This window comes from Vanellus vanellus (genome assembly GCF_965231255.1).
Source record: "Vanellus vanellus genome assembly, chromosome: 10".
NCBI lineage: Eukaryota > Metazoa > Chordata > Aves > Charadriiformes > Charadriidae > Vanellus > Vanellus vanellus.
Window position 1 is genome coordinate 1,680,304 of NC_138915.1, and position 26,261 is coordinate 1,706,564.

The window sequence follows — 26,261 nt, forward strand, 5'->3', positions numbered from 1 at the left end:
GCTGCCTCCAGCTCGGGGGGTCCCCACAGCAGAAGGCCCCGGAGCTGTTGGAGCGGGGCCAGAGGAGGCCCCGGAGCTGCTGGGAGGGCTGGAGCCCCTCTGCTGGGAGGACAGGCTGGGAGAGGTGGGGGGGTTCAGCCTGGAGAGGAGAAGGCTCCGGGGAGACCTCAGAGCCCCTTCCAGTGCCTAAAGGGGCTCCAGGAGAGCTGGGGAGGGACTCTGGATCAGGGAGGGGAGCGATGGGACGAGGGGGAATGGCTTTAAACCGGAAGAGGGGAGATTTCAATTAGGTATGAGGAAGAAATGCTCTCCTGTGCGGGTGGTGAGCCCCCGGCGCAGGGTGCCCCGAGGAGCTGTGGCTGCCCCATCCCTGGAGGTGTTCAAGGCCGGGTTGGACGGGGCTGGGAGCGACCTGGGCTGGGGGGAGGTGTCCCTGCCCAGGGCAGGGGGGTGGCACTGGACGGTCTTTAAGGTCCCTTCCAACCTAAACCATTCTGCGCTTAGAGCCAAATGGTGCTTTCCCGGAGGATGCAGACCCCCCCCCGCCCTCGCCCGGCCCCGGCACGGAGCTTCCCGACGGGGGGGGAGGAGAGGGGTGCGGGGGTGGAGGGGGAGGGCGGGCCGGCGGCGGGGGGAGGAGGGGGGGGGCGGGGGCGAGGCGGGCCCGGGGATGGCGGGGGATGGCGCTCGTCGCCTTCCCGAGCATAAAACGGCAGGGCCAGGGCTGGGCGGGCAGAGCGGAGCGGAGCGGCGGGGACCGGGCACGGAACGGAGCGGCACGGCCGGGCCGCCCTGCGGAGGTACCGGGGGGCGACGGGGTCCTGGTCCCGCCGGGATGGGGTGGGCTTTTGGGGGGGGGGGGGGGCAGGAGGGTGTCCCCCCCCGAGCCGGGGAGGGCTGGGGACGGCTCCGGCTCCTGCAGCCGCGTTGTCCCCGTCCCCGTCGGTGGCTTTTTGCCGGTGCCGGGGAGGGGCTGCGGCCGCGCTCCGGGCATGAAGCAGGCGGGGGGGGCTGTCCTTGTGTGTGTCTGTGTCCCCCAAAAAACCAACCCTGCACCCACCCAGCCCGGCTGCAGCCCTCAGCGTCCCCCACCCGTGACAAAGGGGTCCGGCACAGGCGGGCTCCGGAGCGCACCGCCGGAGAAAGGGACTCAAAAGCACCGCGGGAGGGGGTTTGGGAAGGGGGGAGCCGGGTGGGACCCGCCGGTCCTCTTCCCGATCTTTGCAGCCTCTTCTTTGGCAGAGGCTGACCCGACTCGCCCCTTCCCCGAAACCCCCGAGCATCCCTGCGAGCTGGGAGGAGGCGTGTGGCCATGAAATGCAGCCTCAGCTCTCCCCCGCCACCCAAAAGTGCCCCCCCGAGTTTTATTTTTCGCCCGTTAGTTTCCCCTGAAATTCCCGTTGGGATCCTTTTGTGCTGCTGAGCCTTTCGTGTGGTTTCTTGGCTGCGGGACCCGTCCCCGGGGCGGGGGGAGGGGGGGGTGGTGGTGGTGTGTGCAGGCAGCTGGTGCCAACTTCAAAACGGTCCCAGGGCTGCAGTAACATCACCCCGGGGGTGGGCAGAGCTTCGGGCCAACCCCGGCAGGCGGTTGGGGACAGCGCAGGGAAACCCCTTTTCTCCCTGGTCTCCCAAATCCCCGCACGAAGCGTGGCCGGGCTGGATGGGGAGTCTGTCTGCTGAGCCAGGTTTATGTAAGCGCCGATTTGCGGCGTCGAGAGATGCCTAAGAATCAGCTTGCCTTTGGAAAACGTATAAATAACATGGCACCTGGCCCAAGGCTGTACCAAGAGCCCAGTCTTTGTCTTGGTCCCAGACCCTTGGAGAGATTCTGCCATCTCTCACCTGCTCTCAGTTTGGCCTCGAGTCTCTCTCGAGCACTTTCCAGGAGCAAGAGTGCCAAAAGGCACCGTCGCTCTGTCCTTTATAGTGGTATCTAGCGCCGCGTTCCTGGCAGACTTGTGGGTGCTCCTTGCGTGGGACCGTAAACTCCCCTCCGGCTCACCGACTCGGCAGGAGACACTGCGCCGTAATGCGGTCCTCCCTTGGCACGCTCGGCAAGCTCCTCCTGACCGGCAGGATGCTGGGCCAGGCAGGTTGCCGGTCAGACCCAGGGTGTGACGGTCCTGCTTTTCCTGTTGTTAACATCAGTGCAGCATCGCTGCACCTTCCTCGGCAAAGGTGCTGAGCTCCAGCCCCAGGGGCTGACTGTTGGGAGGGCTGCAGGTGAAGATGGTGTGTTCGGGCCACGGGTAGTGCTCTTCCCTTCTTGTGGCGTGGAAGGGAAGGTGCCGTTAGCTAATGCTGCTTCTTCCGAGAGCCAGGGATTAGGGAAGAGAGCTGAATCCTAGATCCTGGAGAGACGGGGACCTGAGCCTGCTCTGCTCGCTGACCCAAAGACCTGGCTGGGGATCAGCGGGATGATGAGCTGCATTTGCTGGCAGGCTTAACATTGGCACGTTGCTGCTTTTCGTTGCAGGTGGGAAGGCAGCGGTAGCTCATTATGGCCCTGGCAGACAACGCGGGCTGTGCCAAACCCAGCGAGGACTTCCCTTTCCCTGAGATCATTGAACTCAATGTGGGTGGACAAGTCTACATCACCCGCCACCCCACCCTGGTCAGCGTGCCTGGCTCGCTCCTCTGGGAGATGTTCACCCAGAAGAACGTCCGATCCCTGGCCCGCGACAGCAAGGGACGGTTCTTCGTGGATCGGGATGGTTTCCTCTTCCGCTACATCTTGGATTACATGAGGGACCAGCAGCTGGTGCTGCCCGACCACTTCCCGGAGAGGAGCCGCCTGCAGCGAGAGGCTGAGTACTTCATGCTGCCGGAGCTTGTGAAGATGCTGGCCCCCAAGCTCAGCAAGCAGAACTCGCTGGGAGACGACCCATGCCAAAGCGACCCGGAGGAGCTCTCCCCCAACACGGATGCCACCCGCAACCTGACCTCTGCCAGTGCCACCCTCCCCAGCGCCGTGGCTGGTGGCCCCGGCGGTGCCGTCTCCACCAGCATGGGTGCTGCCAGCACCGACGTCCGCAGGGCAGGTTTCATCACCATCGGCTACCGGGGCTCCTACACCCTGGGCAGGGACAGCCAGACGGATGCCAAGTTCCGCAGGGTGGCACGGATCATGGTCTGCGGCAAGACGTCGCTGGCCAAGGAGGTCTTTGGTGATACCTTGAACGAGAGCAGGGACCCGGACAGGCCGCCGGAGAGGTACACCTCCAGGTACTACCTCAAATTCACCTTCCTGGAGCAAGCCTTTGATAAACTGGCCGATGCTGGCTTCCACATGGTGGCTTGCAACTCCACAGGCACCTGTGCCTTCGCCCACGACCAGACAGATGACAGGATCTGGACCTCTTACACCGAATATGTTTTCTATCGTGAGTGACACCAACAAAAAAAAACCAAACCCCACAAACCTCCAAACACCAACTCTCCCTTTCCTCTCCTGTGCTGGCTGTTGCCTAGAAGGTAGACATCCAACCCCCGAATCCCAGCGTCCCCCCTTTGTCTCCTTTTGAGTTTGTTCTTGGGTTATCCCCCCCCGCCCCCCTCCTTCTTCCACATTGAACCTCTTCAGCTCTTCCTTGTAGCAACTGGTGACCACCAACCTTCTTCCCTCGCTCCGACTTCTGCAGTAGCTGCCTGTAGCTCCCAACCCTCCCTGGATGTGTGGACTTGGACACTTATCGTGTACATGTTTGGGGGGGGAGGGAGTTTGGGGGGGAGGGGATGCACGGGACTCTGCTCTGGGCTGGGATTGCTGCCGCTGGATGAGCTGGTCCATGATGGACGCTGAACTTGGCTCTTGCGCCCCGTGCGCCACGCGGCTCCCCGAGAACGCGCTGCGTACGCTGTATTCGATCTGCCGAGGGGTTCGAGTGAGAAAGCGTTGGTTTAAGGACATGGAGAAAGGTGGGAAGCGGAGAGGAGGGTTTGGGGGGTGTGGGTGTGGAAAGATGAAGGCTCGCCGCTCGGATATATTGCCATTAGCCCATGTAAGCAGCTTAGCGTTTAGACCGTCGGTGCTTGGGAAGGTTGGGTAAAGACGCACCCCGTGTTTGCAGTTCTGATTGGAAGCATCGCTGCCGCTCTGCGGTGCCTTGGGGTTGTTTGGGTTTTTTTTTTTTTTGGGGGGTGGGTGGGTGGGAAGGGGGCAGATGCTCTGCTCATATATACAGGGAGGGAGGGGGGGAGCGGGGAAGGCTTTACACGCTGTAGGGTGTAAAATGCTTATGCGTCTCTCAACGTAGTTGGAGGTCTGTCAGGAGGAAAAAAAAAAAAAGGACCTTCTTCTTTCCTTTGGAGCGCGATAGATAGCGACGTGGGCTTCAGAGGGCCGGGGTGCCCCAGTGAGCAGCGGTGGGGCTCAGCCCCCGACTTCCCAGCTTCAAGGGAATCTTTGCCCAACGTGAAAACCTTTGCCGTTTGGGTAATCTGTCTTGCAAAGGTCTCTCCAACCACAGCTCTCCGCGGCCTGCGTTTGGTCCTGGGGCTGGCTGGCTGCTGCTGCCGCCGCTGCTGCTGCTTCACCACGCCTGGGCAACGCGTAATAAAGGAACAAAACCGACTGGCCTCCGTCTGCATGTGCCGAGGTGCGAAGGAGGTCGTGGTGGGTGCTGTGCTCTCTGCACCCAGAGGTGTTGCTGGGTGCACCGGCACACGGACAGGGAGAAATGTGCTTTAGTAGATGGATTCAAATAAACCTTAACACCCCCACCCCACCCCCCTCCTCCTCTTTGAACCCAGCTGAGCTGAATGGCACCGCAGGGCATCCCCGCAGGGATGCGGATGTGCGCGGGAATGGCTCCACGGGGCATCCCTGCAGGGATGCGGATGCGCGCGGGAATGGCACCACGGGGCATCCCCGCAGGGATGCGGATGCGCGCGGGAATGGCACCACGGGGCATCCCCGCAGGGATGCGGATGCGCGCGGGAATGGCACCACGGGGCATCCCCGCAGGGATGCGGATGCGCGCGGGAATGGCACCACGGGGCATCCCCGCAGGGATGCGGATGCGCGCGGGAATGGCACCACGGGGCATCCCCGCAGGGATGCGGATGCGCGCGGGAATGGCACCACGGGGCATCCCCGCAGGGATGCGGATGCGCGCGGGAATGGCACCACGGGGCATCCCTGCAGGGATGCGGATGCGCGCAGTGGGGTCCAGAGTTACCCACCTGCCCGCGGACCCAGCCCTGGGCGATGCCTCCATCCCCATCACTCAACGGGGGCTTCGCGAGCTCTGGCGCAAGGGGTGACCCAGTCGGCCGTCTGGGTGCCAGCGCCAGCGGGAGCTGTCGCAGGTGGTCCCCACTACCCCGAAGTCCCCAACCCCTCCTCCTCCTCCCTCGCTCTGCCAGCTCTCGGCTGCCTTACAACCCGCCATCCGTCCCTGGGTCCTCCACCTCTGGCTGCTTCTCGAGCAGTCCCCTCTGAAGCTCTCAGGCGTTTCTCTGGGGGGTTTATTTGGGAAAAAGGTTTGTAGGCGGTTCCGGAAGAGGAGGGAGGGCTGGAGCCTCCTGGCACGCAGGGCGAGCCAAAGCTCGATGGCGAGGCAGTCCCTCTCTAACTGGAGAAGGGGAAGGCGAGAAATGGTATTTTTATAACGGTCCGTTCCTCATTGCAACGGCGTTTTGAAGAGGAAATGACAACCAGCTTTAAACAAAAAAAAAAAAAAAAAGAAAAAGGAACTTGAGCTCTGTGAGGAGAGAGAGGCTGAAGGACAGAATTAAAGCCTTTTAAATAAAGGGGGAGGGGACAAGCGCTCCGTGTTCGCTTCTAATTTTTTTTTTTTTTTTTAAACTAAAGATTTTTCTGATCGTTATTAATCAGGACTGATTGGAAAAAGAAATTGCTGCCTTGTGAGAAACGCTGGTGTTTTGAGGTTTGCTTTTCCCCTCTGGAACCAGACTGAAAAATCGATCTCACAAGGAGGGAGTGTTTTTCCTGAGGGAGAGACCGTAATGGCAAAGTCAACACCGAGGTGGGTCTGATCTGCCAGGTTATGTGATCGGGGCTGTTAAACCTCACACCCCGAGTGAAATACAATCAGAGCAGAAGAGTTCGCTTCTGAATCATTTTAGAGTCTGACAGTTTTCGTGAAAACCGATACTTTGTGGGGAAAAAAAAAAAAAAGTTTGTTGACATCTATCTTGACAAAAATACAACAAATTTGGGGTTGTTTCTTTCCTTGGCGTATATCTAGTGATAGAAAGAGCATCTTTTTGCTGCTGCCCATGGCTGGGAGGAGAACCTGAATAAGTTGATCATTAGGAGAGACCATTTTGCAGAGAAACGGTGGGGTGGAAAAACATCTGTTTGAGGTCCTCATCCTCTGAGCAATCAAGGCAAGTCACTCGAGCTGGGCAAAAAAAAAAAAAAAAAAAAAAATAAAATAAAGCAGGGGGTGGCTGGAGTGAGTTGGGAAGCGCTCTCAGTCTCCAGAACTTCAAGGAGATGCTGCAGAAGGCGCTTTCCTGCTGTGACCTGTTTCGCTGGCTTTTCCTGGGAACGTGCCTGCGTGTTTCCAGGCATCGAGCTGCCTCCTGAACCGCGGTGGTCTGTCTCTGGGTTGGGCTTGTTCGAAGCACCCAGACCTACTTAGCCGCCCTTGCGGTCTCCCCTCAGCATCTCCCACCATCCAGGGTGTCCATAGGGACTCAAGGGAAAAATCAAGTCTTCTCCAGTTTCCTTCCCTCCAGGATGTTGGCCTCGGAGGTGGGTTTTTTTCTTCCTGAGAAGGTGACGTGACCTTGCTCTTCAGGCACTGGATTGAGTCGATGTCCCCCAGGTAGCACCGAAGCATCGCACCCGATCCTGTTAGAGGCGCTGGTGGCAGCAGTCTGCTCCTATCCAGGAGCTATGAGCGAAGCTCCTCCGCATCCATTGCGGGTCCAGGGCTTTGGAGGGGACCAGGACCATTGCGGGTCCAGGGCTTTGGAGGGGACCAGGACCATTGCGGGACCAGGGCTTTGGCCCCAGCTGGGCGGTGGGTGGCTTTGCCACGGGGCTGGCACCTCGGAGGAAGGGCAGGGGGGCTGTGCGTGGGCAGGGAGACGGGCACACCTGGAGTAAAAATGGGTCGCATGTGCGCTGGGGGATTAGTCATGTTGTCTGCAAAAGCCCAGGGCCGGGAGGGATCCCTGCGATTATTTTAATCTGACCTGCACTGAGCAGTCATCGGCTTTTCTGAGGGGACTCCCGCTGCGAGTGAGAGGTGGGGGACCGTGTCTAAGCTAGGGCTGGTCCATCCCCAGATGCCAAACCACCTACCCCCTTGGCCTCGAGGACGTTTTGTAGGACAGCATAAGAAGCCCACAACCTCCCCAGGAGGTCTCTGTGTGGCAGCAGGTCCCTTCTGGAAGAGTATGGACCACAGTGGGGGAGAGCATCCTTTGGGAAGGCGTCTGGTCTCACCGCAAAGCTCAGCAGCTTCTGAGCTCACCAGAAACCAAGGAATGTTTTTGTAAACGGCTTCAAGCTTTCAAAGCTTGTTTTCCCTCTGAGGGGTAATGGACCTCACCCTTTCATTTAGAGATCCCCAGAAAATGATCCATCCCAAAATAGGATCCCTCGTTCAGACGAGGCAGGACATGAACTCGGGCTGGGTCTGCGTTCCCAGGCCAGCACCCTGCCCACTAATTGCTGCTTACCCGCTCGGCATCTCATTCTGCACAAAAACAGCTGGAATTGAGGTTTTCCCCATAAGGAAAAGCCAAATCCCGTCGGTCTCCAACAGCCACCCCAAGAGAACATCTGAAAACATTTTATCTCCCCTCTCTGTCTTCAGCCCCTCTGTGAGGGGACCCCCTTTGGTGGCAGAGAAGTCCTGCCCTGCCCAGAAGCTGAGCTCTCCCCATCCTGCCAGCACCCGGGGGGGGGGGGGCAATAAGGATGGAGCAGATCGATACTGGGGGACTGGGAAGAGGACAAGCAGGGTCCTGGGGGGTCCAGAAGATTGGAAAAGCTGGAGGGGAGACACCAAAACCCCCGTCCCCAGCCTAGAAACCCCAACCTGAGAAGCCCAGGCTGCTCCGTGCACCACAGGGATTGGGACTTGACTTGATTGCAATAGCGAAGGACTTAATGACCAGGAGGCGCAGAAGGGTAGAAGCAGCAGTAGCTGCAAGCCGGAACCGACCTCTTCTAATTTGCAAAATAACCCCCCCCCCAAACTACCTTTAGCAGCACGGGTATCCACCACGGAGAAAAAGTATCGGAGAGGTGGGGGTTCTCCAGTTCTCGGTGCGGAAACTGCAGCCGAGATGCTTTCTGTGGGAAGGGGCTTAACAAAACGAGTTTTCAGGCTCAGTTGAGCAGCTGACACCAGTCGGCTGCAACGTGTGGGAGGGGAGACGATACCCAGAGCTTTGCTCCGCTCTGGCCGGCCACGGAGAGACCTCTGGACCTCCTTCCTGGGGGCCGCGGGAGAGGGAATGCAGCGGAGCCGCCAGTGTTTGCGTTTGCTGGAAGTCCTGCGAGCCAGAAGATGCTTTGGGTTGGGTAAGCTGTTCCGGCAGCTGGCGGAGAGCTGCGGGAGCGCTTTGCCAAATGAAGCTTGTTCAACCCGTGTTGACGGCTTGTTGTGAGCTCCGGCAGGTTACACTTCGGGGCTTCATGTTGTGCAGGTGGTTTGCTTAAAAGGCTTTTGCAGTTAAAAAAAAACAAACAAGTTTTGCTTGGTTCTAGGCGGTGGATGGCTGGGAATTATCACTGTCCCCTCCTCTGGGAGAGCTGTAGAGTGTCAGCCTGAGATATCTTCTTGCAAATAGACTAAGCCAGGTCTCATCTAAGTCATATCTGAGTCCACGGCACAACCCCTGCGTCCCAGGTGTCTGTCCCCTCTCCCTCCCGCCCGTCTCCAGGCGATACACGGTGATGCAGAGTCCGCTTTGCCAACAGCATCCTTAAAGTGACCCTAAAGGGCACACGAGCCCCCAAATCCCCAGGGCGGCAGGACAAATCTGCCATCAGAAATAAATTTCCTCCCCGTTCGCGGAAAACTTAACTCGGCCCCGCGGTTTCCTCGACTCGGCCCGAAATGGCGTGCTGTGGTTCGGCGGGAGGCAGGGGATCACGCAGCAATTATAGAGGACAAACACAGCTCTTTACTGCATACTGTCAAGTGCCGTCCTCTCTTGCAATTCTAATCAGGGACACGAAAAGCCTCTCCTGCCAGCAGCCTGCAGGAGAGCATTTGTATGGAAAGAGCAGATCACCTGGCTGGTGTTACTGGAGGAGCCAAGCCTCCCTGGACTGATTTCGGAACTGTGGGAAAGGCTGACTGGGGCTAGAAGGCAGGGATGATCTGATGTTCCTCATCGTTGGAGTGCGTGAGACGGAGCCTGGCCGTGTTGCGGTCCTCTCCCATCACAGCGGTGCCCAGTGACGGGACAAGAGGGAACGGGCACAAACGTGACCATAGGCAGTTCCATCTCAACCTGAGGAGGGACTTCTCTCCTGTGCGGGCGGCAGAGCACTGGCACAGCTGCCCAGAGAGGGGGGGAGTCTCCCCCTCTGGAGCCATTCCAAACTCACCTGGAGGTGTCCTGTGCCACTGCTGGAGGTGCCCCTGCTCTGGCGGGGGGTGGGACTGGGGGAGCTCCAGAGGGCCCTTCCAGCCCCCACCAGTCTGGGATGCTGTGAAAGCATAAGCCTTGAGCATCCTTGATCTTCCAGCTCTGCTCAGTACCTCGATCTGCCTCCACAGAGGACCCGTAAATTAAACACGAACCCGACTCGCCAGCTCCTGTGCGGGCTCAGCACGCTGCTCGCCTGGGGGGCTTCCAGAGGGCAGGGAGCCCACAAGCTCTCTTTTCTGGTGTGGTTTTGCTTCTTAAAGGTTAAGATCATGCTCTGGGCAGGGGGAGAGGGAGTTGAGGAGGTCCGCTATACCGCAAAACATATTTTCACGAGGCTGGCAGTCTCCCAACAGTTGAAACGCTGCCAGGTTGAAGAGAAAGTAGCCCACAGATTCAGGTCCTTGAAGAAAAGGGAAGGAACACGCTGTGTGAGGTTACACAAACCTTTCTCCTTAAGAAATGGAGCTAAAACCACCTAGGCATGGGGGGCAGCTTCCTCAGCGTTGAAGGCACCTGCCCTTTTAGAAAGGGCTGAGCAGTGCGCGAACTGGGCTCACGGAGGGCTGGAAAACGGAGGCGCCGCCTCCCGAGTCACATCTGAAACTTCGTGAAATGGTCCCAAAACCTACAGCACCCTTGTGGTGGGAGGGGGCTGTTCTTCCCAGCTCTGGTCCCCGGGGTGGGCACCGAGGTGTCCACCATCAAGCTCTCCAAAAGGCCCTGGGCAGGGGATTGAGCTGAGCTGCTGCGGCCTGGGCAGGCTGTGCCACGTCTCTGTCCTCTGCTGTGGTGGCTTTGATACGGTTCCTCCCATCGGGCATGGGTGTCTTGAACTCAGCTGTGGCATCAGCTGTGGTGAACACACCAAGGACATCAGGTCTAGAGAGAGAGGATGCAACATGCTCCTCTTCCCTGCCCTTCCACGCAGGTCCTCTAAAATGATCCCAGAATCCCAGACTGGTGAGGGCTGGAAGGGCCCTCTGGAGCTCCCCCAGTGCCACCCCCCACCAGAGCAGGGGCACCTCCAGCAGTGGCACAGGACACCTCCAGGTGAGTTTGGAATGGCTCCAGAGGGGGAGACTCCCCCCACTCTCTGGGCAGCTGTGCCAGTGCTCTGCCGCCCGCACAGGAGAGAAGTCCCTCCTCAGGTTGAGATGGGATCATAGAATCATAGAATTGTCTAGGTTGGAAGAGACCCTTGGGATCATCGAGTCCATCCATCTACCCTACTCTACAAAGTTCTCCCCTACACCATATCACCCAACACCACATCTAAACGTCTCTTCCTATGCTCATGTTTGTGCCCGTTCCCTCTTGTCCTGTCACTGGGCACCACTGGAAAAAGACTGTTCCCATCCCCCTGACACCCTCCCTTGAAGGATTGATAAGTATTGATAAAGATCTCCCCTCAGTCTTCTCTTCTCCGGACTAAAAAGCCCCGAGTCCCTCAGCCTTTCCTTGTCAGAGAGACGCTCCAGTCACCCCGTAGAACCTTCATGGCACCTCTGCCCTGGGTGGCAGCTCACCTGTACCAGCTCTTCCTTCATCCCAGCATAGTTTGACCGAGATCTGTGGTCAAATAGCCCCGAGATTAGGGAGTTCAAGGGCAATCCCTAGAGCTTGGCAAGGCATCTGAGCCGGAGAGGCGCCTTGGGACAGGCAGCTTTTGGGCAGATGTGAACACACAGCGTTGCTAACGGAGGATAAGCAGCCGGAGACCCGCGAACGAGCTGCTTCAGCCGCAAAACTCTGCCTTTCCCTTGGTTCTGGAGGCAGTGGTACCTTTGACAGAAGGAAAAGTCCCCAGTAGGGAGGCGGCAGGAGAATTACTGGGACAAATGAGTGGGTTTCTAAAAATGAGAACTTTTTCTTTATTTAGGGAAAGGGAACATAAATTCCAGAGTAAAGCTCAATGGGAGGGGACAGGAGTCTTGCAAGCAACCTTGGGGATTTCTTCACGTCCCGCTGCTGCAGAGCCATCCCAAGAGTCATCTCCAGGGCACGCGGCCGCAGAGCCACCACGCAGCCCGGCCACGAGGGCCACCAGAGCCTGGGAGCGGGGATCACCCTCCAGACGGGGCTTTCGGAGGGACCGTCCCGCTCTGTGGTCCGCGGAGGAGGCTGTAAAACCTTGGTGCTCCTAGCAGAGCGGGACACGAAGGAGGGACGGGGAGGAAGAGCCTCCCAGCGCAGGATGAGGGAACATTGCCATATAAAGAAGCAATAAAAACAACCGGCTTGAGGCTTTGCTGTTCCCCCTCCACGCTCCCCAGCATCAGCTCCTGGCCACAGCCAGTGCCCTTACAGCAGGGCCACGGGGGGCTCAGCGTGGCTGGGGTATGGCTGATGTCCTTCCTCTGGAAGGGTTGGTGGACATCACTGCCACTCCACTCTTTCAGCCCCAGCATTTTAAAAAATTCTCTGTCTCCATGCAAAACCAGGGCTGGGCACATGACAAGGAGCAGTTTTGGGTGCTGTAGGGCTGGTTAGACCCTCCAGGGGCAGAAGGAACGTCCCCATCCCTGGGGATAGCTGCCTCCTGGTGCCAGCAAGGTCCACCACCATCCTCCTCTGATTGCATCCCGTGGATGGGCACTGAGGACCAGGGGACCACCGCCTTTCCAAAAAGTCCCTCGCAGCAAGCTTTTCCCCCCACCTGCAAAAAAAAAAAAAAAATAAAAATCCAGGCGCAGATGTGCTGGTCTGCTAAAGCCGGAGCGCTGCCCACCCTTGAGGCCATGCTGGGGGACCTCTACTAGCCGCTGCGTGGCCACCTCAGCCCTCCTGGCTTTGCTGGAAGCTGTGATCTCACTAGACCTTCAGCTTTGGAGTTTGTTTGGGTTTTTAGTTCGGGGCCCTTTTCCGTGACAAGGCAGGGCTCAGAACCAAAACCCAAACAAACACATAAATGTTTAAGGCTCAAAGGCAAAAAAAAAAACCCCAAACCGTAAATAAAGTAAACAGCAAAAAAAAAAAAGTAAATAAAGTAAACAGAAAAAAAAAACCCAAACCCAAAAAACCTCAAGTTTTCCTTAACCCGGTCTTGTGCTTCGGGGTTGGCCAGACAGACAGTGTTTATCAGTACCAGTTTAGCAGATAACTTGTAGCCAGAGAAGCGGATGGCTTTGGTGGCCCAAAGAGACAGGGTCTAGCGAAGCCAACGCAGGGCTTCTGCCAGATCTTCGCTCATCCGCGGGGCGTATTGCAGAGGAAAAAGCAACGGGAGCAAGGTGGGTCTGTGCTTTGCTGGGTACACCGGGCTCTGCTTCTCCCGCGGTTTAGGGACCCCCACTGAGGTGGTAGTGGGTCCCTCCAGCAGTGCGGTGAGTGCTGGGGGCTCATCCTGACGTGGACCGGGGATGCTGCAGGGATGGGCACGTGCCCCAGGTTAACCCTACCCCGTAACCTCACCCAGCTCACCCTGCCTCAGTTTCCCCAACCTACAGCATAAGGCAAACCAGTCCTTTTTGGTCCCTGCGGGGAGGCTCTGCAGAGCCACGCTCTCCCCGGGGGGGTGATGAAATGGAAACCTCAGCACTTCCCTCCCCTCTGAGCTGTCACGAAACGCCTGGTCCAGCGCAAGGCAGGGCGCAGCCTGCCCCCATCGGCTCTCCCCCCCCCCCCCCCCCCCAGCAACCCCAAGCTAGCAAGCCTGGAGAAGGCACTTCACCCTCGTCAGCCAACCTGGTTGAAAATAGCCTCCGCTCCCCACAGCGTAAATAAGAAACCCACCGAGTTCCACTGTTTTGCCCCAGCTGGGGATCACTTCCTCAGAGCTGAGGCTTTCAACCCCCCCCCCCCAAAAAAAAAAAAAAAGAATAATGCTCTAATCCTTCCCCTCTACAGCAGAACAACGGATTACAGCTCATTTAGTGAAGTCCCACTCGCCACGCAATTACACCCTGCGTATATCTATTATTCCCATTACGCCCAAGTCTTCTGGTTAATATACTATTTTAATCAACTCAAAGGATTAAATGCCATTAAGGACCCAGGAGGACGGTCTTTTCCAGCTGCAAGCCGTCGGTGCAGGGATGCTGAGGACGGGCATGTGCGTGCCACCGCGTCCCCTCGGGGCTGGGCTGGTTCAGGGGAAGAGGAACGGGGGTAACGGGGTTGGCAGGGGACAGGGCTTTCCCCTGCCCGGCGGGTGAAAGCAACCGTTTAGTAGGTAGATCCCCCAGTCAACCGAGAAAAAAAGTACGAGAGGAGTAAACAGGAAACTGTTTCACAACCCTCCAGTCACCAAAGCTTCCCCCGGCTCGGCTCGGCCCTCTGCCACCGACGCTGCCTGTCCCGGAGCCCCCTGTCCCCCCAGGGATGGGGGGCTGCCCCGGCTCCCACCAGGTCTGTTTTCCACGTGCCGTTCGTGCGGCAGCGAGCCTGGCACCCGAAAAAAGCCGGACCGTAGCTCGGCGGCTCGGGGAGGGGGTCCCCAGGGCTTCCCACGCAATCCAAGGGCTCCTGCCTTTACCAGCCATTTTGGAGCAGGCAGAGAGGCAGAGCCGCCTTGACATTTGTAACTTCTTTTTTTTTTTTTTTTTTCCTGTAAAACTTGCATTTTCTTTTACATTCACTCCCAAGGCAGCTGGGCTTCCAGCTTCTCCTCTCTGTAAGGCAGTGGAAACCTCTCCTTTGACTTCAGTCACTTTCATGGAGCAACTCCAAACCTGAAGAAACCCGGGGTACGGCCAATGTTTCCCAGATGGGCGTTCCCAAAATATTATTGTTCTTTGCACGCCTGGAGAGGATTTAACCCAAAACCCCAAGGGAACCAAAAAAAAAAAAAAAAAAAGCCAAACAAACAAACAAACCAACAAAAGAAAAAATCAACAAGACGCCCCACGCTGCAGCCTTTTAACTATCATTGTGCTCCAGGGGAACTGAGGTCCCCAGGTCCTAGCTTGGAAGGATTCCCAGTCTTCTAGAAGTCAAAAACAGGCCAGGAAAGAACTTCTCAGCACGCCAGAAAGCTGAACGCGTACCAACTTCATTGGGGTTATGATAAGGGCTCGGTGCCTTATGCCAAAGCTCTCCGTGCTCGTGTCCCTCCCGCCCCCCCTCCCCCCCCCCAACTCAATTTAGCGTCGTGGCTCACTCCACCTCCCAGCAAACAGGGCTTTTGCAGACTCTGGAAAGCAGAGATGTTTCCTCCTTGTGACGGGATAGATCTGTATTTGCCAGGAGTGGTGAGGTCTTGGCACCAGGGACCTTCACCGTAGGCAGTTCTCCTCCCTCCCTCCCTCCCTCCCTCTGTGGGAGCTGAGGTCATCCGTCAGTGTCACGGAAATGAAGGACAAACCGCCCTGTCTCCTGTCAAGCAGAGAGCTGGCAGGAGTCAGGAAACCTTCCCTTGTTCTTAGGTTTACTGGGCAGACACCCCAGCGGTGCCGGTTCCTGCTGGGAGAGTGCAGTTTTCTGGCTGGGCATCCCCTCCTCCCCACGCAGGGGTCTGCCACTGCCCGGGAGGGCTGATCTGCACCTCCACGGCTCCTTCTAGCCCCGCTGTGTCCTGCAGCAGCATCTTCTTCTGCTTGGAAGCTGCTTCCAAACTTCCCAGAAGGCTCCTGTAGGTTGCACGGGCACACGCAGTCTCCAACCAGCATCTGCTGTCCTGTTTCACAGGTCAAGCAGTCAGCATTGGGGTCCAGAAATCCCAGCCCTGGTCCGGGCTCTGGGATCTGTAACGCGGGGTCTTGCTGGAAGCAAGGCTACAAGGAGGCTTCAGGTGACTTAAGGAGGCAGGCACAGCCTGCAGGAGATGGAGAAACACTGGAAGTCTCCATGGACTAAAAAGCTTTGATCTACGTGCCATCAGCTCTAGCTACGGTCGGCCCTTCCCTTCCCTTCCCTTCCCTTCCCTTCCCTTCCCTTCCCTTCCCTTCCCTTCCCTTCCCTTCCCTTCCCTTCCCTTCCCTTCCCTTCCCTTCCCTTCCCTTCCCTTCCCTTCCCTTCCCTTCCCTTCCCTTCCCTTCCCTTCCCTTCCCTTCCCTTCCCTTCCCTTCCCTTCCCTTCCCTTCCCTTCCCTTCCCTTCCCTTCCCTTCCCTTCCCTTCCCTTCCCTTCCCTTCCCTTCCCTTCCCTTCCCTTCCCTTCCCTTCCCTTCCCTTCCCTTCCCTTCCCTTCCCTTCCCTTCCCTTCCCTTCCCTTCCTTTCCCTTCCCCTTCCCCTTCCCCTTCCCCTTCCCCTTCCCCTTCCCCTTCCCCTTCCCCTTCCCCTTCCCCTTCCCCTTCCCCTTCCCCTTCCCCTTCCCCTTCCCCTTCCCCTTCCCCTTCCCCTTCCCCTTCCCCTTCCCCTTCCTCTTCCCTTCCTTCCCTTCAAACCTGCCCACCTTTTCATTCCAGAAACTTTGGGTTTCTTTGTGTAGTCAATCCTTAAAAATCCACTAAAAATTCCACTCAAAGCAATTATTTCCCCCCGAATTCTCTTTAGATAAGAGGGCAGGAGGAGCGTTAGGGCACGCAGGAAGGAGTATTTTTGGTAAAAGTCACCAAGAAGGGGCTGCAGGTTTCCTAGAGGAGAGATGCACAGGGCTCAACCTGCCCACGCATGGCAAAGGAGGCTTCCCCGTGGGCTCCTGGCCAAAATATCCCCTGGCGAGCAGTGGTCACTGCGACCTTCTGCGCTGATGTACGTCCCACCAACGATAAGATCAGCAGCTCTGTGTACTCTGCAGATAATTATCAAGGTCTTGGATGAAAAACTTGGATGAGGGGGCTAAAAACAGCCGTGGCGTAACACGCGTGCTCAGGCTGAGCTCTGATCCGGTGATTCCAAAGCATAGACCACCTCCTTGGAAGCTGGCAGCTGGCCTGGAGAGGTGGGAAAGCAGCAGGAGATGGTGTCCCTCAGGATCTTGGTCACCCCCTTCTCCGTCCATCAATGCTCCAGCAGGGAGGGGACTGTGGATGCGAGGCCAGCCTCAGTAGGGAGGCTGGTTACAGCCGAGCTTGCGGCTTCAAAACAGACCCGTTGCCAAAAGCGATCATTCAGTTGCCTGAACTTCAGCATCTTCAAGTTGGGTGTGAAAGTCTGAGCTGGTTGTCCTCAGCACTTTTGTTGGCGGTAGAGGTGGCCCAGCAGGAGACGCAAGCAGTGCTGGAGGGTCAGGGGCCTGTCTGGAGATGACACCTAGACATCTAACAGAGGGGCGTTAGAGGTGCAGGTGGCTCTCTACGGGCTCCAACAAGAGCCCCCAGAGACACCTAAGTTGTAGAGTCAAGGTACCCCTGCTGACACCCACCCCCATGAGGGGTACAAGCGGTGCAATGAGCCAATCAATCCAAAACCACCTGTCCATGACATCCACCACTGTCCTGGACACTTCTGAACCCATCGGTTGGACCCAAGCTGTGCCAGAGAAGACACGAGAGAAAAGTGACCCGGTGTTGAAAGAGGGCCATTAAGCAAACACACGCTCCAGGCACCCAACCAAGAGAGCGAAGCTCTCCCGCGGGAGGTTTGATTACGCACGGTAAAATAACGGTGTGGTGGAACAACCTGTGGGCACGGTTTCCTGTGTAACAATAATAGATGGGCCTTCTGGTAGCAAAACTGATTGGGAAATTGGAGTTAATGACCCGCTGGATGCCTTTGTCAGCCGCTGAACGAGACAAGGCGGCGAGCAGAGCTTCGCGCTTACGGTTGCTGAATGACTGTGTCAAACAGTGAGGTCTCCTCACGCTGCCTCTAGTACCCGGAGCGGGCAATTATTTACTTTTAAAGCCGTTTCTCACAAGGCTGAGCCAAAGAAATCCTTCCCTGTGAGGGCGGTGAGCCCCCGGCGCAGGTTGTCCCGAGAAGCTGTGGCTGCCCCATCCCTGGAGGTGTTCAAGGCCAGGTTGGACGGGGCTGGGAGCAACCTGGGCTGGGGGGAGGTGTCCCTGCCCGGGGCAGGGGGGGTGGAATGACATGATCTTCAAGGTCCCTTCCAACCTAAACCACTCCGTGAGTCTATGATAAAATCCACAGCTCCCCGCTCTACTCCCCCTTCCCCCCACCAGTAACCCCCAGCCTTAATTACCAGCACAAACCAGTTTTTTGGGGGAGGGGGGGGGAGGAAATAATTCCGTTCATTTGCAGTTGTGTTTGCGGCTCCACGTCTGGAATAACTCGGCACGACCTGCAAAACAGCCTCCTTTCCACTGCCCCTGCGCGTAATTTTTCCGGAGCCAGCCGCCCCGTCCCCGTCCCCGTCCCCGCGGGGGGAGGACGTGGCCCGGAGCCCAGCCCGGCACCGCGTCTGCATAAACAGGGCTCGGGGACGCGTCCGTTTGTCGGGAGGTTTGGAGGGGCTGACCCGTTCACTAAAATAACACCCCCACCCTTGTGTTTTAAACTTTCGGAAAACACAGCCCCGGCCCTTTCCAGGCTGCAAGGAAGAAATTGCAGGTTTGGGGCTTTTTTCTGTGCCTCGGGGGAGTTTATTTTCTCTCAGGCTGCATTTTCCAGGACGGCACTTCCTGAGAAAGCCGCTTGTCTGGGAGCTTTCGGGCATTAGCTCAGCCCTCGGTAATCTGGAGCCCCCGGCTCAGCGGGTGAGCCACTCGTGAAACGAGTTTGTGGGTCCCGCGCCCACCGCGGAGGACGCGGGGACTTTGCGTCGAACTGAATCTGCGCCCTGCTGGCGGGGGGAGCCAACCTTGAAAACACAGGGGAGACGAAGGAAAAATAACCCAGAAGAAGTGATTTTAGATTTAAGACTGGGCCTGCAGCACTAATCTCTGCGTGGCTGGGGCTGGCGCTAATGGGTTTGGGCTGAGACCTGGGCGGGCAGGGCTGGGACCACCCGACGTAGCCAGGGGCTGGATCCTCCACGGGCTCCGGTCAGCCGTGCTGGCTGCCAGGAGGATTCGGGTACTGGGGTTCATCCAGATCTGGTTTGTAAACACAAGTATCTGCACTTCGTGCGTCCTCAGGGATTTCGTAAGTTCTTTTCGCTGTGAAGACAGCAGAAGCACTCTGGGTTTGCTCCGTGCCCATCGCTAACCCTGGTACTCACATGGGAAAGTGACTCCCCGTGGTCCCCTGGAGACCTGGGGCTGGCAGCACCCTATGGGGTGAGTGTCAAGCACCCAGAGGGGGGTGGGAAGCAACTTCCTTACCCATGGCAGCCCAAACCCCTGCACACCTCAAGGTCAGGCCCCTATGGACCTGGAGCCTCTCAGAAGCCCTTTTTCTCTTGGGGAAGATCATAGAATCACAGAATCACAGAATCATAGCATCGTTTTGGTTGGAAGCGACCTTTAAGATCATCAAGTCCAACCGTTAACCTGTTCTCCCTCCGTGAGCAGGGTGGCCAGAGGGCCACCTCCTCATCCTTTCCCTCCACCACGTGCTACTGCCCCATGTCCTCTCAACGTGGCCAAGGGCTTGGGCAGCAGGACAGGGGGAAAGCAGAGAGGCACAGCCACACTGCAAGCAGGAACGGGAGCAGGTGGTCTCCCCTGGCCATCCCACCTTAGCTGGAGCAGGGTCTTGCTTCCCTGTGTCCTCAGCACATGAGCTTCCTCAAGCTCAGAGCCAAGCTTGCGGAGCCATAGTGTTGCTGGTTCCTTCCTCCCCATCAAGGAGGAGGATGGGACAGGACAGGATGGGATGGCACGGGACGAGGTGAGATGAGATTAGATGATGAGATGAGATGAGATGAGATGAGATGAGATGAGATGAGATGAGATGAGATGAGACGAGACGAGACGAGACGAGACGAGACGAGACGAGACGAGACAAGATGACAGGACAAGATGGGATGGGATGGGATGGGATGGGATGGGATGGGATGGGATGGGATGGGATGGGATGGGATGGGATGGGATGGCTGCTCCAGACCTGCCGTCTGCCCAAGGTGTTTCTCGTCGCACAGCACCCATGTTTCACAGCTCCCGGGCAGCCTGCCAGCCTGCTGCCAGCCAAACGGCATTACACAAGAGGCAAAGCAGAGCTAAATTTATACGTTAAGCGCAGAATCGCCCAGAGAGGGGGCCGGCTCCCCAGGGCGATCTGGCAGAAGTCGCCGCTGCCGCCCCCCTCCCCGTCGCTGCCCCTGTAGCCTGGAGCCATCCTGAACCGCACATACAAATTAAAAACTGGTGATTTGGAGCAGTGCAGACGCCCGCAAAACTATTTGGCAGGGGCATATTAAAACTTGTGACCACTAGCTGAGTGCATGATGTGCTGTCCGGTTTGGGCAGTTTTTATTAGTAAAAATAGAGCCAGCGGCTCTTTGTCCAGCCACCCCAAGCTGCGGTGGATACAGGAGACTGTCGACGTACAGCTCCTGCAAAATAAAGGTATTTGTTAATACTCCCTCGCTCCCTGTTCACCAGAGACATGTTGGACTCTGGTTTAACTCGGGTAAGAGCAACACGCTACAAGTAAGAGCATCCTCAGCCTCTGCCTGGTGTTGGTGTGATTTTTAATTCCCAGAAAACCCTGGCTTGTGGATGCCACCACAAGCCACGTCCAGAGCTGGAGCGGGCTGTGCTATCCCTGGGTCCGGGGTACAGTTTTTGCCTTGTTCCTGTGTGGCTCCATGCTCCTCCTCACCCACGGTTATCAGCCTCCCGAGCGTTCCAGCTGAAAACAGTGTTTTTCAGCCCCGCAGGAGGCATTTCATCCAAGGCATCCCAGCTGGGAGCTGAGAACCTGCTGAGCTGGGGAGCCCGCACAGCGAATAGCTGGATAAAACCCTAAACTGATAACACGAGCCCATGAGGGTGACCTCAGCGTTATTCACACAAATATTCCCTGACTGCTCACTTTTCACCACTTCTCCCCGGCGGTCTCGCTGCCGTTCTGAGGTTTCCTGCCCCAAACAGTCCCTGCTGCAGCGAACTGGGCTGTGCAGGCAGCAGGGAGCTCCGCAGCGGGACGCGACAACACGCTCATCTTCTCCCAAGCGAGATTTTGCAGCGGAACACCGAGAAACATCTCTTAGGGGAATTCAGCGGAAAGCAAACGCCCAACCAGCTCTGCAAGTGCTCCCGGGGCAGTCTGTTTCCAGCGGTGCCCAGTGACAGGACAAGAGGGAACGGGCACAAACGTGACCATAGGCAGTTCCATCTCAGCCTGAGGAGGGACTTCTCTCCTGTGGGGGCGGCAGAGCACTGGCACAGCTGCCCAGAGAGGGGGGGGATCTCCCCCTCTGGAGCCATCCCAAACTCCTGCAGGAGCCCGAGCCGTGGGAGACACGGGGTACGTTGTTCTTCTCAGCCCCAGGCTGGGAGCGGAACGCCCTGCCGGCTCCCGGCCGGTGGGTGAAGAAAGATGTTGATGAGCTGGAGGAAGTGCAGAGGAGACGCACAAACAATAAGATGAGGTTCAGTAACCATAGCTTATTAGGAAATGTCAAATACGCGGGGTTTGTTTAGTCTGGAAAGTAGAAGACGTGAAAACAGTCCACTGTCAGGCAAAGTTTAATTATAAAATGAGTGGTAATCAATTGCACTGTGAAGTCACTGGAGAAAGGATGAGAATAGAAACACTTAATTCGCTGTAGCGCAGGTTTGGGTTGGACGTCACCAAAAGCTTTCTACAGTAGTAACGTGCAGCACCAGTGAGGCAGGTCTCTGGGGGAGGACCGGCATCTCCTTCCTGGCAGATTTAAGGTTAGACAAACATCCGTCAGAGACGATCCCTTAGGATGCTGCGTCTGTGAGCTGAGAAAGGGAGGATTAATACATCCATCCACTCCCATTGCCCGGACAGGCCCCTGAAATTATGGACTGTAAAACCAGGGGCCAGACCTTTGAGTCCCAAGGCAAGAAGCATCACCAATAATTTAACGAGGGATGCCACTGAATCCAGCCGAAGCCTGGAATAAATATCCTGCCACGCGTTAAGTCCTGACAGAGGAGAAGCAATAGGTCCAGCAGTTTAAATGCAAACGCGTTCTCACCAGACCCAGCACTGATGGGTCCACAGGGATGCTCTTTGCCTGCATCCCCCACCCTGCTGGGTTAGACCACCTTGGAGCCTCGTGAGTGTGACCGAGGAGGGGATGCTGCTCTCCGGTTCCCGTCTCAGCCTTATCTCTGATCTTGCTGTTTCGCATTACCTTCTCTTCCTCTTCTCTGCCAGTACCTACCTGCACACCCCCCTCCTGCTGCTGCTGCCTAGGAGGTCTTCCTATTAGCCCGCACCTCCACCCACAGCCCTATCTGAACTGGCATCTCTTTCGGCTTCCTGCAGGAAATGAGCTGGGAGGGGGCATCTACACTGCGCCGAAATTCAAGCATCTTGCCATATAATAAACAGAGGGTGGAGGACTTTACGAGGCAACTGAAAGCACCCAAATGAGGCTTTTGGTGCCAGGTCTCACTGCCAGGTGAGACCCTACTGGAATACTGTGTCCGGCTCTGGGGCCCCAACATAACAAGGGTATGGACCTGTTGGAGTGGGGCCAGAGGAGGCCCCAGAGATGCTGGGAGGGCTGGAGCCCCTCTGCTGGGAGGACAGGCTGGGAGAGGTGGGGGGGTTCAGCCTGGAGAAGAGAAAGCTCCGGGGAGACCTTATAGCAGCTTTCCAGTATCTGAAGGGGGCCTACAGAAGACTTTTTACAAGGGCATGGAGTCATAGGATGAGGGGGAATGGCTTCAAACTGGAAGAGGGGATATTTAGATGAAATATTAGGAAGAAATTTTTCCCTGTGCGGGTGGTGAGCCCCTGGCGCAGGGTGCCCCGAGGAGCTGTGGCTGCCCCATCCCTGGAGGTGTTCAAGGCTGGGTTGGACGGGGCTTAGAGCAACCTGGGCTGGTGGGAGGTGTCCCTGCCCAGGGCAGGGGGGTGGGACTGGATGATCTTCAAGGTCCCTTCCAACCCAAACCATTCTATGATTCTGTTGGTGAACTCGTGCAACTCAGTAGCTTGCGGAGTTGCCTCTGCTCATGAGCTCTTCAAGGAGTCCCAGATTGCCCTGGCTTTCCAGCCACCAAGACCCTCAGCCTGCTCTGCAAGCACTGAACTGCGTGTGACAGGGATGGTGTCCCCTCCAATTAGCATCTTCTGCCCCCCCCCACCAGCCAGCCACCAGGCAGCCACAGCCTGTCCCTCCCATGGGATGCGGGGCGGGAAAGAGCAGTGAAGGAGGACTCCTGCCAGGCACTTTCTCCTTCATGTCTTCACAAAATACTGTTGGTTTGCTCCCCTAGACCCCTTATTTCTAAGGCGATGCTACGGCTCACCGCAGGGCCACCAAAACCAGACCATCTGAAGTTACCCCTCTACAGCCTTGCGGTGTCTTTTTGCCCTTCACCCACCACAAGAAGACTGAAATCGGCCTTGATGTGAATTTTAACAGGGAAGAGATGGCGACAGGCTTGTCTTCCTCCCTTGTCTTTCCTCCCGGCGATCCCGCGTGTGTTTACCCGGCTGGCTTTTCCCTGCGAGCGGGGCAGTGTCCGCCCTCACCTGCCGGCGTAGCTGACAAGGAGATGTAATCCAGGTTTACGGTTCATGGCATTTGACATCTGATCTGAAACAAAATCCAGAGCTTTTTTTCTTCTTCTTTCTTTTTTTTCTTCTGAAGGCTAGAACCAAATAAAATTTAAAAAAATAAATAAACCAAGCCATTATTTAAATAACCGGTGGATGGGAGCTCAGTGACACCGATTTAAAGGGATTTAGCTCCAACCTTAAAGCCTGGCGGGCTGCAATTTTCTGATTAATTCCTCCGCAAACGACAGGGGTAAAAAACATCCCGGCCTTGACCCAGCTCCTGCTAAAGATGCTTTGCCGGGAGTGAGCCTCCGAGGACAGGCGGAGGCAGGAGAGGCTGGACCGCGGGGTTCGGCCGGTGGCGGTTATGCTGCCGCTGGAGCCTTTCCACCCATCACTTGCCCTTTCCCTTCCCCAGGCATTCCTCTTGCCTGCCTCCCTCCAGGCTGCGTGACCCTCATCTCATTATCACCACTCCTTTCTCAGAAATATGAACTCAGCACTGGACATACTCTGTAAATCAAATCAGACCCGAATGATGTTGAAGGAAAACTGAGAAGCTTGCTAATAACGAATAAAGCAAGGGGGATTAAGTGCCCCCGGCCCATCTAGAAACGATACACCGGCAGAGTGAAAATGCAAACTATCGCATCAGAAAACAAGACCAGGAGGAGAGGCTTTACCAGGCGGGAGCGGGCAGAGCGCGCGGCCGGCTCCCTGTCCCGCCTTTGGCAGCGCCTGCCAGAGGGATTTCAGACCAAGGTGGAAGAAACCTCCGGTCTGGTTCGCTTTAGCCCCTCTCTGGGAGAATTTCTCCTTCCCCTCAGCTTGTGGGCGACGCTCGGTACCCCGCAGCATCACGGCTTCTGGCTCTTATCGCGTTCAATCTTATCTATACTAACTTTGGAAGAGGGGCTTATTTAAAGGGGGTTTTCCGTTAAAAACACGTGGTTTTGTGATTATGGCAATGCTCCCGTCGGCTTTCTCCCATCTTTCTTTCCTCTGTAGCCTTGGCTCTCCTGATCTCACCCTCTTCGTTGTAAAAAGCCCTTCGCGCCTTTCACAGTTCTACTGCACGGCTTCGGACCGACTTCAACCTTGTCTGTCTGTCCCGAGGAGTAGTGGCCAGGACCAAACTTAGAGCACTACTCTACTCCCTAAAGGCATTTTTTATATATTCTGCGGTTTCTTATCCCCCTGGCCAACGCAATCTCCTGTCTGTGCCGCCTCTGAGTGCTGAGCCAGCATTTCTTCATCTGCTCATCATTACACCGGGGGGGGTGTGTGTCTTCTCTCTTTTCTCTTTTTTTTTTTTTTTTTTCCCCTTTCTCCTGAGTCACTAAAGCTGATTTAAAACCCACCAAAGCGTATGAAAAGTTCAAGTGACGTTTTCTAATGCCCGTGGCTTTTCACTGCTTGCCATTTCCTTGACCCCGCCGGCAGGCTCTTCGTTAGCGTACCTTCACGAGGTCCCCTCGCAGCTTTTACTAGCCCCGGCCAGCCGATACCATTTTCTATTCCCTGCAAAATTTTTCCGCTTGACTGTTCGCCCTTTTCCCCTTGCACCGTTAATAAAAGACTTTCATCCTCAGATGGACTCTGGGGGATGTCCTATTATTATATTATTTATACGTTGAGAATGAACTCTTGATTCCATTTCTTCTTTTCTCTGTCTTAATAAGCTTTTAATACACTGTGGAAGTTAGACAATCCCCCTTTGGCTATTGAGTTTCCTTAAAAGCCTCTTTGATGGCCTTTATCAAAAAGCACTCAGGAAAATGTATTAACTGTTCTCCATTATCCACTATTTTGTTGACTTAACATAAGACGAACGGATTTTTTTTTTTCCCTGTGTATTAGAAGCGCGCAGGCGGTTTTTAATTCTGCCTTTAATTATTATTTCAATTTGCTTGCTACGTACAGAAGCTGTTACAATTCCTAAATGGATCTTTGCAAACATGCTCAGGTGAACCATTTATTTGCTGAAAAATGCAGGGTTGGGGTTAATTAAGACTAGTCGCAAATTCATCAAAAAGTACAGGAAAAAGTGCTGAAAAACGCTTTTTTTGGCATGTGAAAAATGCGTTTCCTTCTGCAGCTTTTAAACTAAGTACTCTAATTTCCCCTTTTCAAACAATATTTCAAGATTAAATGTAATTTTAACCTGCCTCTCCGCATTGTATTAATGGGTTTCTAGGGAAAATTTCTTTTCAATAGCAACCGGCTAAAACCAGAGAGGGAGAGATGTCTTGTTTCAGCCCACTATTCTTCCGCAACAAAACCAAATGAATTAATAAACCATTTGGGGCTCTCCTCCAGACCTTCCCCTCCTCCCCTGCAAGCTAAAAACAGGTTGTTTATACCTTTCTACAGCTCAGGCTGTCAGGGGTGAAAACTAGGGGCTGTCCTCCAGGCTTCCAAGGAGCAGGAGAGCAGCTCCTTCCCTCCTCCAGGTGGACAAGGCATGAGTAGGTTCATGGTTGTCGGGATGCCCAGGCTTGTGACCCCCTCAAGAGTACTAAGGGAGACCTTCAAACCCAAGGGGACCCGGTTGGTCTGCTCAGAAGTCTTCCTTGTCGCAGGGGAAGGGGTGCACTAGCCCATCGCCTTGTCCCTGCACCTACAGGACGTCTTTGAAAAAAATCTTCCCTTCAGAAAATTGCTGGTTATTAACTGAAATAGTAAGATGATGGGTTTGAGCTGGTGAACTTTTTCCTGGATTAAGAGGGGGTGTCATCTTACTTTCTACTTCAAAAAGGCATTAAATGTTCCAGAGGGGTGCAGCAGGGTACTACCAGAGACATTTCGAAAGGCGGCCGTGTGTCATGCACTGTAAAACCTGTCTGGGTCCATGGTGCTCATCCAAGCGAAAATCCTTGGAAATAATTTCTTGTGGGACACGAACCACGGCGCTCTTTTTCTTTCCCTGTATCCCTCCCAAATGTGTGTAATCGTGTGAAGAGAGCCATCACGGTGGAGCGGAGAGCCAGACCCACACCTTCTCCTTTGTTTCCAGGTCCTGTTGTGCGAGGCCAACTCTCCAGGCAGCTGTGCAGGCACTGCAGCCTTCCAGGTAAAAGCACCACGAGAGATGTCCGGGGGCAAGCCGAGGGGTGGGTGAGGGTGCCGGAGAAGATGGGGATCCAGGTCTGTCTGGACAAGGAGGCATCTAGAAGATTTGAGATTCAGTAGTGGCTTTGTGCTACTTGTGATTCCCAGGTGGCCTAATGCTTGGTCTCA

The 26,261-nt window shown here is 56.1% G+C and overlaps 1 protein-coding gene across 1 annotated transcript; it reads left to right on the forward strand.

Moving 5' to 3' along the window:
* Nucleotides 1-743: 743 nt before the first annotated feature.
* LOC309675693 (BTB/POZ domain-containing protein KCTD12-like) lies at nt 744-4,130 on the forward strand. Its single transcript, XM_082488043.1, has 2 exons — nt 744-800; nt 2,477-4,130. The coding sequence occupies exon 2, from the start codon at nt 2,501-2,503 to the stop codon at nt 3,389-3,391; it is 891 nt and encodes a 296-aa protein (XP_082344169.1). The 5' UTR covers nt 744-800; nt 2,477-2,500; the 3' UTR covers nt 3,392-4,130.
* Nucleotides 4,131-26,261: the final 22,131 nt, after the last annotated feature.